At 35.1% G+C, this 13,652-nt stretch overlaps 1 protein-coding gene across 3 annotated transcripts in view; it reads right to left on the reverse strand.

Moving 5' to 3' along the window:
- The window catches only part of myom3 (myomesin 3), a 75,442-nt gene that overhangs the window by 45,466 nt on the left and 16,324 nt on the right, over window positions 1-13,652 (reverse strand). For all 3 annotated transcript variants that reach the window (XM_067411587.1, XM_067411596.1, XM_067411580.1), the window contains exons 4-10: window positions 10,593-10,746; window positions 9,647-9,804; window positions 9,466-9,555; window positions 7,701-7,789; window positions 7,358-7,402; window positions 2,138-2,278; window positions 1,852-2,013 (exon numbers count right to left, since the gene is read on the reverse strand). In XM_067411587.1, the coding sequence (XP_067267688.1) occupies window positions 1,852-2,013; window positions 2,138-2,278; window positions 7,358-7,402; window positions 7,701-7,789; window positions 9,466-9,555; window positions 9,647-9,804; window positions 10,593-10,746 (839 nt within the window). The remainder of the gene's footprint in view (window positions 1-1,851; window positions 2,014-2,137; window positions 2,279-7,357; window positions 7,403-7,700; window positions 7,790-9,465; window positions 9,556-9,646; window positions 9,805-10,592; window positions 10,747-13,652) is intronic.

Raw genomic sequence — 13,652 nt, forward strand, 5'->3', positions numbered from 1 at the left:
CACTTGTTTCATTACTGAACAAATCAGCATTTTTGAACAAATCTCTTGAATGAATGATTCAATAACTCACTCATAAATACTTCACTTGTTTCATTACTGAATGAATCAGCATTTTTGAACAAATCTCTTGAATGATTGATTCAATGACTCACTCATAAATACTTCACTTGTTTCATTACTGAATGAATCAGCATTTTTGAACAAATCTCTTGAATGACTGATTCAATAACTCACTCATAAATACTTCACTTGTTTCATTACTGAACAAATCAGCATTTTTGAACAAATCTCTTGAATGAATGATTCAATAACTCACTCATAAATACTTCCCCTGTTTCATTACTGAATGAATCAGCATTTTTGAACAAATCTCTTGAATGATTGATTCAATGACTCACTCATAAATACTTCACTTGTTTCATTACTGAACAAATCAGCGTTTGAAAACAAATCACTTGAATGAATGATTCAATAACTCACTCATAAATACTTCACTTGTTTCATTACTGAACAAATCAGCATTTTTGAACAAATCTCTTGAATGAATGATTCAATAACTCTCATAAATACTTCACTTGTTTCATTACTGAATGAATCAGCATTTTTGAACAAATCTCTTGAATGATTGATTCAATGACTCACTCATAAATACTTCACTTGTTTCATTACTGAATGAATCAGCATTTTTGAACAAATCTCTTGAATGACTGATTCAATAACGCACTCATAAATACTTCACTTGTTTCATTACTGAACAAATCAGCATTTTTGAACAAATCTCTTGAATGAATGATTCAATAACTCACTCATAAATACTTCCCCTGTTTCATTACTGAATGAATCAGCATTTTTGAACAAATCTCTTGAATGATTGATTCAATGACTCACTCATAAATACTTCACTTGTTTCATTACTGAACAAATCAGCGGTTTTGAACAAATCTCTCGAATGATTGATTCAATGACACACTCATAAATACTTCACTTGTTTCATTACTGAACAAATCAGTGGTTTTGAACAAATCTCTTGAATGAATGATTCAATGACTCACTCATAAATACTTCACTTGATTCATTACTGAATGAATCAGCATTTTCATGAGGCTTGCTTGAGATGCATCGGGGCTGCGCAGACCAGTCGGCGTATGACATCAAAGTACCGCGAGAGCGATTCAAAAGCATGAGGAGTCGCATGCTTCATATGCCGATCGGTCTGCCCAGCGCTGATGCATCTCAAACAACTATTAATGAATAAATCAACGTTTTTTAAAAGATTCAATTGAATAAATGATTCAATAACAAATATACATTCTTAACTGTCACTTGTCGCCAACTACTGCCATAAGAATATAACTGATACAATCATTATTTGAAGCGCCATGTTACTTTCAAAAGGTTATTTACTCGGTACTATTTTGATCGCTACTGTAGACATCAATGTTTATATCCGAGCTATAAAGTTTTATCCCAGTACTTCTGTGATCATTTGAATTCTTATAAGACCGAAATAATAATGCTGCATGGTTCAAAAATCTGTTTGTGAAGCTACTGCTCTTGGAATTGTTGTAATTTAGGAACAAGATTGCGTGGGTGTTTCAATCGAGATTGCAATCTTTTAATGATTAATCGTGCAGCTCTAAGTCAAACTCTTTCTCGCTCAGCCTGAGAGCAACCAAAAAAAAAGATTTTGTGATGTGAAAGTGTTTTTTTTAGATGTCCAATACTTGATTGTATCACTAGTTATGATATAAAAATTGCAATACGCTTTAATATTGAAGAGTATGTGACGGATACTGTTTTTACCAACTTTTTACTTTTAAATCAACATTCTAATGATTTGCAGGATCTGACCTTTGACATAGACGAAGGCACTGTGCTCGACGGATCCATCCCAAGTGCGCAGACGGACAGTGTACAGGCCTTCATGTTCCTTGTGCACACACTTCAGGGTGAGACTGGAAGACCGCAGGTCCGTCTGCAGCTCCACGCGACTCGACTGCCGCACGGCCAGTCCTGATGACACAGGAAGTCAATTTAAATAAAAGCAACTTCTAAAAGTACACTTTTATTTGGATAACCGGTTAAAATGTCTGAATGTCTTTGCATTAGATATAAAATACCACATTAAGTGTCTCACCATTTCTGTACCAGGTCACATCCTGTTGGAACGGCAGTAAAGCCGAGGTGAAGCTGCATTGCAGAACCAAGTTTTCACCCTCTTTCACAAATGTTGGAAGAAAGGTGGAGGCCAGCTGAGCATCCGGCTCTGGAACTGGGACTAGGAAGAGAAAGAGAAAGAACAGGAAAAGAGGAAGTTGCCAAAATTATGTTTTTTTATACTTCGTACTCATTATTCATTATTTACCACAGTTATGTAGCTGTAGTATATACACAGGGCCTAAAATTAACACTCGACAAAAGCGCTAAATGTAAGTAAAAATCAGTGTTGGCGAGTATGTGAAACGCTGTCGGCACATGGCCGGTAATATTTCAATGAATTCTAATGTAATGTTGAACGTGAACAAACGTAAACAATACCATTGTCGCAAGTGTTTAAGCCTTGCCAATTTAAATATTCAAGCGCAAGAAGTTTCTTGTCGAGTACCCTAGTAAACATAGTCGTTATGGCTCAAGTGAATTCAGAGCCAGTCCTCACCCTATATGCAAAGTACGCAAGTTGCCACCAGGGGGCCCCTTGCTCTCAAAGATGATTTTATGTGTGATTACTAGAATTGTACTTTTGCTATTGATTTTGGCTTCCAAATTCTACTATTGAATGAACAAGTCTGGTAATCGAATAATTGTCAGCATATTAGATCTGTGTATTCGGTGTTAAGGCCACGATATACTTCAAACGAACGAAGAACAAACTGATGTGACGTAATTTTGAACAAAATCAGGATTGTTTTGGGAGTTCGAAATGGCTTGCCAAAGTAAACTCTCAGAAAAAGATGGCTTCAGCTGCAAAACGCCTTTGTACTCCCATATCCGTGACGATAACGTAATAGGAGGTGTAAAGTGAGGCTCTGCCTTCTTTCACGTGGAACTGTGCTCCAGTGTTGCCAAGTCCAAATTGACTTTAACACTGTTGCCACGGGTTGAAGCGACCCCAAATAACATGATATTCAGCCCCTGGAATGCAAATTTTACCAGGGGAACCCCGCCAAAAACTTTTTACTGTGGGACCCCCCTGAAACACGATTGGGTTAGTTTGGGCTAGTTTTGAATAGCAATTGACCCTTCACAAAGACCTTAGTTACTGTTGCTTTGTCTGACAAGCCACGGCGCTGTCACGCCACACAGAGTGAAAAATACATTGCGGAGCAAAGAGGACACTGACAATACGTCGACAGACAAGACAGAGCAGGTTACTTATGATATTAAACAGCTCCCAGCTTTCAAATTGTGTAATTTTTTTAAAGAAATTCGAACAATAAAAACCATTTTGTGGTTCTTTAATGTGTCGTGACAGATCGCTGTAGTGCCTCAGCTTAAGCGGCTCGGGAACCGATCATCTCTTCCTACTAGTTAATTTATAGCATCAAATAAACATGAATGAACATGAGAAGGAATGTTGTTTCAAATGTGGGAAGACGTCAGTACACACCGTTTTTCAAGTTCAAGTCCACTGAGGTTAATCTTCTAACTCCTAACTGATTTGTTGGACAAAATGGTGGATTCGGCATTATGATTGGTTAGACTGCTTGTCAATCAAAATCCCGGCGAAGGGTCAATTGGGCCAGTTTTGTTGTAAAAACCTGGCAACCCTGCTCTTCTAGACTCACATTCATCTGTTGAATCCATCGAGGTAAGATCTCCACACACTGGATAACCGCTTTATAGTAGAAAATGAAGTTGTGCTGAAATGAGGCACTGACAATGTTTTTCATGTTTGATACTGTAAAGCTGCTTGCTTTTAAGCAATCTATATTATAAAATGTGACGTGGCTTTACTGGAGTGCTGATTTGCAGAGCTTGTGCTAACATACCCATGTTGGTAATGATCAGATACTTTTCTTATGCTTTATATAAAAAAATACTTGCCGTTTTCTCATTTTTTGTTGTGCGCATCACATATTTACATATTCATCTAACTATCGCTCTCAGCAGTGTGGGCAGCATCAGATTACAGTATATCGCTGCTCATGTATTTCGAACTTCATTTTACCCCTAAACGAAGAACAAAAAAGAACGTTGCTGTGAGTTAGCGGGGCCTTTAAAGACAGCAGCCTAATAAAACTCATTTAATGTTAATCAAACAACAAATGATAGAATCATTCACCGCTATTCACTGAATAGCTGTAGTAAATTTAATAAGAATCAATGTATATTTAATTCATACTGTGAAGACTAAGCAGTTTTTTATTTTTATATTTGATTACTTTATTCAGTTTCTGTATAGTAGGCTATTTTAGAAGGCTAAATTGTTTATTTGTATCTTTTTCTATTGTATTTTTCCTAATTTTCTTCTTTTGTATTGTATTACTGTTTCACTGTTGTTTAATTACAAACAAATTAAGAGTTTGGGTGTCATTTTGGGGTTTTTATGAATGCACTGACAGGGGCCCCTTAAAAGTTTTGCTCAGGGCCTCCAGAAGTCTAGGACCATTACTGTAAACAGTAGAGAAAGATGCGTACCAGTATCAGTATATTAGATTTGTGCATCGGGTCTTAAAGTGACAGCAGCCTAATATTCCTGCTGCTGTCTGTGTTTTTAATGAAAAAACATAGGACAGAAAAAACATTCACTGCTCTTGACTGAAAAACTTTTGTAACTTCAATTAAGGATTAATTAAAATATTTATGTCTGGTAAATTTTAAGTCACCGGCCCTTGGCTGGTGTGGAAAAAAATTAGGTTTTTACCCTTTATACCTTGAATTTCCAGTAAAATTCCATTCATTTTCTCTGATATAAAATTACTTACACAGTGAAATTAGTTTTTGTCCACACTGCTCACTTCTACTTGTAGCTCAGAAGAAAAAAAGTCTTGCTGGAGTAGTTTCTTCAGGAATCAAGTTAATGTTTCAATTCACTCACTTTTAATTACATTTGTGAAGTGACAGACAGTAAGTAGCTTTTGTTCATGTTCTTCTTGCCTTCGGCAGGCAGTGAAAATGAATGCAAGAAGGGACTCAATTAAGGCACATGTTATACGAGCAGGAGAAACCACTGAAGTGTAATGGAAAAATTGTTTCATTTTCCTTTGAGTTTCCATTCCTGGCAAATAGCACAGAAAACCATCCCAAGGACGAGGACAAATATTAGTGTAATGAGACAAATGCCACAGCCCAGCACAGGGGACGTCACAGAGGGCCGATGTGACAACGTTAGAGGAGACGCTATTTGTTTAGCTATCGTTTTCGGTGACGGAACAGGGAATTGAGGAGAGATGGAATTGGAAGTTATGTGCGCCGCTGTAATTCGACAACACAATTCCAGTCGCTTGCAAATGAATTGTGATGTTCTCTCATATCAGCAGAAGGGCTGTAATGGGAATTTAGATTTGTTTGAAAATGCTGTAGCTTCATCGGGTGGAGTAATCGAGACGGTTTTGCTCTAAATGTGTGCTGCCCTGCAATAGTGCATGATAAAGTGTGTCTGCATGCAAAATTCGCTGACACAATGCTGGGGTATTGTGGGTGGTTGCTAGGTTCATTGTCAATATATACAATTCTCAAGCATGCATCTGATGTACTGTTCAAACGTTTGGGGTTGCTATGACTTTTTAATGATTCTGTCTCACCAAGGCTGCATTTATTTAATCAAAAATACAGTAAAAACAGTAATATTGTGAAATATTATTACAATTTAAAAGAACTGTTTTCTGTGTGAATATAATTTAAAATGTAATTTATTCCTGTGATCAAAGCTGAATTTTCAGCATCATTACTCCAGTCTTCAGTGTCACATGATCCTTCAGAAATCATTCTAATATGATGATTTGCTGCTCAATATTGAAAGTTGTGCTGCTTTATATTTTTGTGGAAACTGCACCCAAGTTGGGTTGAAAATGGACAAGCCCAGTGGTTGGGTTAAATGTTTGCCCAACCTGCTAGCCAGTTTTATTTAACCCAACTATTGTTTAAATGTTACTATATGTCTGGATTAAAATGAACCCAAAATAGGTTGGAAATTAAAAATCAGACACATAATTACTAGAGGTAACAATAATAATCAAAACATTTATTAATAAACAATTTAATAAATGTTCATTTCCAACATATTTTGGGTTTATTTTAAGAAAGCAATGCAGTAATTTTTAAACAATAGCTGAGTAAATTAAAACTACCCAGCAGGTTGGGTCAAACATTTAACCCAACCACTGGGTTTGTCTATTTTCAACCCAACTTGGGTTGTTTTTAACCAGGCATTTTTTAGAGTGTATGATATTTTTTTCAGGATTCTTTGATAAATAGAATGTTCAAAAGAACAGCATTTATTTGAAATAGAAATTGTTTGCAACATTATAAATGTATTTACTGTTACTTTTGCTAAAAGTTTAATTTCGAACAGTAGTCTACATGAATACACTTTAAAAAATGCTGGGTCAAAAACAACCCAAGTTGGGTTAAAAATGGACAAATCCAGTGAATGGGTTGTTTTAACCTAGTGGCTGGGTTAAATGTTTGCCCAGCTTGCTGGGTACTTTTATTTGACTCAACTATTGTTTAAAAATTACTATATAGATTGCTTAAAATAAATGTTGGAAATTTATTTAAAACATGTATTAATATGTTTAATAAATGAACATTATTACCATGATTAATTAATAATAATTAAACAGTAATCATTTATTAAATTGCTTATTAATAAATGTTCACCTTTTGATTATTATTGTTGCCTCTAGTAATTATGTGTCTGATTTTTAATTTCCAACCTATTTTGGGTTCATTTTAAGCCAGACATATAGTCATTTTTAAACAATAGTTGCACGTAACACGTTGGACAAACATTTAACCCAACCGCTGGGTTTGTCCATTTTCAACCCAATTTGGTTTGTTTTTAACCCTGCAGTTTTTTAGAGTGTACACAAAACTTAAAGATGAAATTTTAAAATCTATTCTTAACAAATCAATAGTTCATAACATTTTTTGATTTCTATCTGTCAATCAAGTGCAGAAGAGTAAAAAAGTTTTTGAAGAATCTTCATGCAACTCTTTAGGATGAACTATTCCTGATTTCTCTTTCAAACGGTTCTCTCATTTGTCTATGACATTGAAACACATAAATTCATGTTCTGTTCACATGTTGGTGGTTTTACACCTCTGTGAATTTCTTCAAAGTGCCCAACCTGACAGCATTACTAGATAAAACATTTCATAAAATACCCCTCTTATGAAGAGCAAAGGCACTTACTGGGAGTCCATGAGCGCTTCAGTTTTGCCTCGGCCCCTACATGTGCTGTAAATGGAAGAATAAAGGATAAAAAAAGATTTGCTGTTGCTACACAAACTTTTCTCAAATGCAGCCAATAAGATTTCAGCAGCTCTGAATGACCATATATCACTCCGCACCTTATATAACACTAATGACTGCACTAATAAGTATGTATTGTCTGCTAGCAATGGTAGCCTAATAGATTTGATTAGTTTGGAAAAATGGCTTGCATTGGTTTTTAGCACTAATCCATTAAATTGTAGCTTTGTAGACCTTGAACAAGTCAAGCAACACCTAAATAACCTGATGAACATCAACTCACAGTTCACTATCAGTCTGGCGCTGGACGTCGCCTCTCCCAAGGAACTCTTCGCTATAACCTTGTATTCTCCAGCATCTTCAGCAGAACATCTGAAAAGAAAGAAAACTAAATGAGACAGCAGACAACTTTTACTGTGAGTGTTTTTCAGTTAATTAAAAAATGGTCAGCCGTTTATTGAGCATCCACTTTTAACTGAATGGAACATTCACACATGGACATTTACTCTGTGTTTCAAGGAAGAAATAAAATGTATTATTCAGGGTTATTTTGGTTAACCAACACTTAAACCATTAAAAAACATTGTTATAATTTGAAATAAAGTAATCTATGAGAAAGCTTGTATGTATGTGTTTGTATTTATATCTTATAATATTATAAAGATGTGTATCTTCCAGGTAATAGAATTATTTTCTCTTGTTTTCTGGTATTTTTTTTTTTTTTATAAATTTATTTTAGTAATATATTTATATGTTATATTAATATAAAAATGTTTATCTTTCAGATAATATAACTTTTATTTTCTCTCGTTTTTTCTTATTTTTGTTGTGATCTCAACATAACAAATCAAATTCAAAAAAAGTAATATATGGACTTTAAAAAACGTACTTATTTTATTTCAACTTTTTAGTTTTCGTTTAGTTTAATCTGAATTAAAATATTAAAAAACTATATTAAAATTAGATTGCTTTTATGTTAGATGTGATTAATCGTGATTAATCGATTTGACAGCACTAAAAAACTAATAAAAAATGACAAAAAAAAACAACATTACTAAAAACTTTCAACTAAAATAAAAATGGAATAATAAAACATAAAAATTAATTTAATATAAAAATAAAAATTAAGTAGTTTAAGTAGTTAAGTAGTTTACTTCAGAATTAAAATTTCCTGATAATTTACTCACCCCCATGTCATCCATGCAGTTTATGTCTTTCTTCAGTCGAAAATAAATTAATGTTTTTGAGGAAAACATTCCAGGATTTTTCTCCATATAGTGGACTTCAACAGTTACCAACAGGTTGAAGGTCCAAATGTCAGTTTCAGTGCAGCTTCAAAGAGCTCTACATGATCCCAGACGAGGAATAAGAGTCTTATCTAGAGAAACGATCTGCCATTTTCTAAATGAAAATAAAAATTGATATACTTTTTAACCACATATGCTCATCTTGCACTGCTCTGAGATGTGCCATGCATTATGTAATCACATTGGAAAGGTCATGCGTGACATAGGTGGAAGTACTGAGCAAGTGTTTACAAAGCAAGACTAAGTCAAACGGCCTTTACAAAAAAAGGTAAAACAACAATGTCGGATGATTTTGAAGTTGGAGGAGAAAATGAGATGGTACTTTCACCTACGTCACACATGACCTTTCCAACATGATTACGCAATGCGTGGCACATCACAGACTAGTGCAAGATCAGCATTTGTGGTTAAAAAGTATATAGGTGCATCCCAATTTGCGCACATATGCACTTTTCTATGACGTTTTTAAGTATAAATAGTGCAAGTAGTGTGTTTACACTGAAAATTCCAAAAAGAAAAAGTACACTTTAAATACCCGGATGATGCACTAAATTAACGGAAAAAATAAAACAAACTTTCTTTTTAACTGAAGAAAGACATAAACATCTTGGATGACATGGGGGTGAGTAAATTATCAGGAAATTTTAATTCTGAAGTGAACTAAACCTTTAATGATACTGAAATAACATAGATTTAAGTATGTTTAATAAAGGAATGACATATTCAGGTTTTGAAGCTCACCTCCTGATCTCTAGAACGTTGAGGCCGAACTTCAGGATCAGCTTGTAGTTCCACGGCAGAGGTCCTCGGAGAGGAACATCATCCTTATACCTGTCGACAAAATTCACACTCTGTTATGATGGACGTCTCTCTTTGGAGATTTAGGCTCTTTTGTTTTCGAGATACATGTCGAGACTCTCACCATGTGATGCTGGGAATCGGGCATCCCTGAACCGTACAGGAGAGTTTGACATCCATGCCGGCCCACACCGTATGCGGTCGCAGCGGGACGGGGAAGTCAGGAGCCTTCATGCTCAAATCCTCGAGAAACTTCATGTGCACTGAAGCTTTTCTCTCGGCCTGCGTGTAAAAATGAAGAATGAAGAATAACAAACAACTCTCAGATGTCTTTCCAAAGCATAAAAATGACTTACATTTCAGTGTTATTTTAGTATTTTAGTTTTTATCAATATTTTGAATCAGTTTTTATTTTCATATTTTCTAATTTTTTTAAATAATTTTTGATATTAATATTTTTTTTAGTTTTTAACTTATAAAATTAATTAATATTTTAATATTAATATTTAATTAGTTTTAATAACTTTGTCATTTTTAGTAGCTTTATTTTTTAAACATGTCTATATATTTTTTTAACTTTTAACTCATTTGAATTTTACATCAAGTTAAACTCAATTAAAATAAGAAATTTTGCCATAGCAACTAGATTAAATATTTTTTCATATTGTATTTTATTACAGTTATTTTGAGTATTGTTAATTTTTTTTTAAACCATAAAATATAATAATCCTGTTACATTTCTCACACAAAGCTATCATAAAAAGCTTTAAAATATAACACACAGGACGTATGGACTAATTTATAATGCTTTTATATTGTTTTTTGTTCCATACCCATATTCTTTCAATATACTGTGTGATCAGGTTATTCTGGAAAAATATACTTGCAGGGGTTTGAAGCAGCATGAGGGTGAGTAAAAGAAGCCAGACATTTCATTCTGGGATAAATTATTCCTTTAAAACTAGATTTTGAAAGAATTCAGGTGTCTTGAGAGGTGAGGAGCGCTCTGATTGTTGTATTTTTAACACTCTTCTCTCAGTGTATGAGTCTTTGGTGTGTCGATCACTCACCTCCCGGCGCAGCGCAAATCGATCCACCCGTTCACGGACGACATGCTGGTTTCTGATCACCCCGATCTCCAGTTTCTCAGCCTCGTTGCCGAACCGCGTCCACTGGTCCCTCTCATGCAGCTCATCGCTGGACATGGTCTCTCTCAGGGCCTCCCTGAGGTCAGAAATTATCTTAGTTTGTAGACGCTTATGTAGAACAAAACAGCTTTTCAAGGCCATTGATATGAGTGAACTAGTGGTATTTTAACATCATTGAGATACTATTATAGTTTTTTTTTTTAAATATTTTTAATTAGTTTTTTTTTTTTTTTTTTTCTATTTTTTGTTTTCATTTTAATTTTAGTTAAAGAAGAAGAGGGTAAATGATAATAGGTATTTTATCTGTTCCATAAATAATTCTAGATGCTTTATCCAAATAGTTTAAAGTTTGTTTTTCATGATCCGGTTAATATTGATAGTGGTTCGTGCGAATTATGTGCGTTTTTTTGTTGTTTTTGGCCAGACGAAAACTGCACACAGGCTGAATGTAAATGTAACTCTCTGTATCTGTAATTCCACTCTCTGACACTGGGTGGCGCTTATAGAACCGCAGAAATATAACCGTTTCCCGGTAACCTCCGTAAACAAAGAAGCACTTCGATTATAAACGCTACTTTATAGGCATTACATGGAGCGAAGATGAAAACAAAATGTCATCGAAACTTTTCAGAAGAAATTCAGAACCTTCAGAGGTACATTCATATAATTCATATCCATTTGTATAATTTCTCTTAGCTTTACCTCACAGCTTTCCGCCATCTTCTCACACAAAACGAAACTACTCTGTGTGCGCCTGCGCGAGACTATTGCTTAAAACTTTGCAATATGTAATATTTTTGCAGTAAAATATCCAAAAACCACTAGGCCAGTGTTATATATTTTGTTCACTTGAGAACTTACAATATCCCAAATGTTTGCAACTATTTGTAAATCGTGAGAAAATTGCAATTTTAAGGCTCCGGGACGCGTTACCCTCGGTTTTTGGTTTTATTTTGTAGAAACCATGGAAACACCAAAGACGCTTTAAAATATTAAACGTTTTAATAGACAAGGGTACAAGATATTTATGATATTTATTTTGATATTTATAGACAGAAAACGAACTGTTGTTGTTATATAACACGTTTAGTCTTATTGTTTAAATCTAATTTTCTTGATTTTTTGCGAGTACCATGCTTTACCATGCCTCAGAGAAAAACACTATTTTGTAAAGTAGTTAACATAGCATAATCAGATGCAGATTATCTTTTTAACAGTAATACAGAATTTTCTCCATGATACAATACGTTTTAAAATTAATTGCATGTCATTTATCAACACAAGCCATCCAGCATTTAATATGATATTCAAAAATCGATCTATCTTACTGCAGTGTGTAACAGTGTCTCACAGCAGCTGCAGAGCGAACGCACAGAGTAAGTTATAACATTATTTTCAACACACTCAAATGTATCTAATATGATAAACAGAGCTGCGTTACCTCATACTCATGACTGGAATAGTGGTAGCAGCGCCAGCGACTGTGTCATAATAAAAGTCACGCTGCTTGTGAGGCGTGTGTTGTGCAATCACTCCAGCGGCCTCGTTCAGCTCCACAACACTCGCTCCTGCTCTAATTCATACTACAGTAACGTTAATAATCGCATCCATGAACATGATTTCTTCCTGAGTCCTATCCCTATTCTTTTGCACCGTCCCTTGAGGTGGAGACCACATGTCCCAAGATTCCTCTCTAAAACTTGGCATTATCAAGCTACGCTTTTGTTTTGAATAGGCTTCTAGCGACCTTTAGCAGCCAAAATTATTACATATTGTACCTTTAAAGTCCCCCTGAAATCAAAATTTAAGTTTTTTAGCTTTTGGTATGAATATGTTAGCCATAATGCTATGAATAAGCTGGTGTGCTCTAAAACAATGACAAAACTCGCATTTAGGTGGTATAAGCATTCAAAACTTACAGTCTCTCACTTCCGCTAAAATGAATCATGGATTTTAATGACATCACATACCACTTCAGTTTCTCATCAAATCTTCTGTCCAATCAAATGCTCTCTATAATCTGAAGTCCCGCCCCCTCCTACACTATCAACAAACGCTGAAGCTGCGTCTGAAATCGGTCACTTGTTCACACATTTACTAGTTTCTACATGGTGAAATGCACATAGTGCACTATATAGAGAATAGGGAATGATTCAGGCAGTGTAAATATGCTTTCTATTGATGTGAATCAAGTCTGTTTTCGCGTTAGTATAACATGAACCGCAGAGAGCACAGAGCGGATCATATCTGCGAGTCGGCTCAGACCAAGAAAGGTATCGGACCCATTTAAATTCTGCACAGAATGATATTTTAAAGAGATATAGAGGAGATTATGAGGAGAAACAGTTAGATATTAAAATGAAACAGAGGTTTTACTGAGTTTAAGCTGTGATATAAACGAAACGCTAATGGCTATTTTAAAAAGGGGCCCGGCTGTTCGATATATCCCCTTTGTCTTCCTGTTTCAGTTTAAATTACGTCAACACGTTGAATAATGCTGCTCGTTCCAACACACTTCAGCGAGCCTTTAATGCTGGCCAGTATTTATTTATTTATTGCGAGTTGTTCAAATCATGGTAACTGAATACGGTTTTAATAATCATTAAAATATGAAGTGATAATTAATACTAACCGTGGGGGATTTTATCATGATTTATCGTCAAACCGGTAATCGTTTCATCCCTAGCCACGATATACTCACAGCGAAGTTCATTTTTGAATTAAATAGAAGTTGGAAATACCTTGACACGAGGTCCCACAGTAACAATTGCGTTCCAGGGGTTAAATTCACATTCCAGGGACTAAATATTGCATATTTTTTGGGTCGATTCAACCTGCGGACATGAAAAACAACCGGCGGCAACAGTGTAGTCCAATTCCACGGGAAAAGCGTGGACTTAGCAACACTGCCGCTGCCATCTTAGCAGTGTGTCACCACACATCACTCCCGGATAACTGAAAATGGGCAAAGAGGCGGGACGT

Source organism: Chanodichthys erythropterus, chromosome 2 (genome assembly GCF_024489055.1).
Source record: "Chanodichthys erythropterus isolate Z2021 chromosome 2, ASM2448905v1, whole genome shotgun sequence".
Classification (NCBI taxonomy): domain Eukaryota; kingdom Metazoa; phylum Chordata; class Actinopteri; order Cypriniformes; family Xenocyprididae; genus Chanodichthys; species Chanodichthys erythropterus.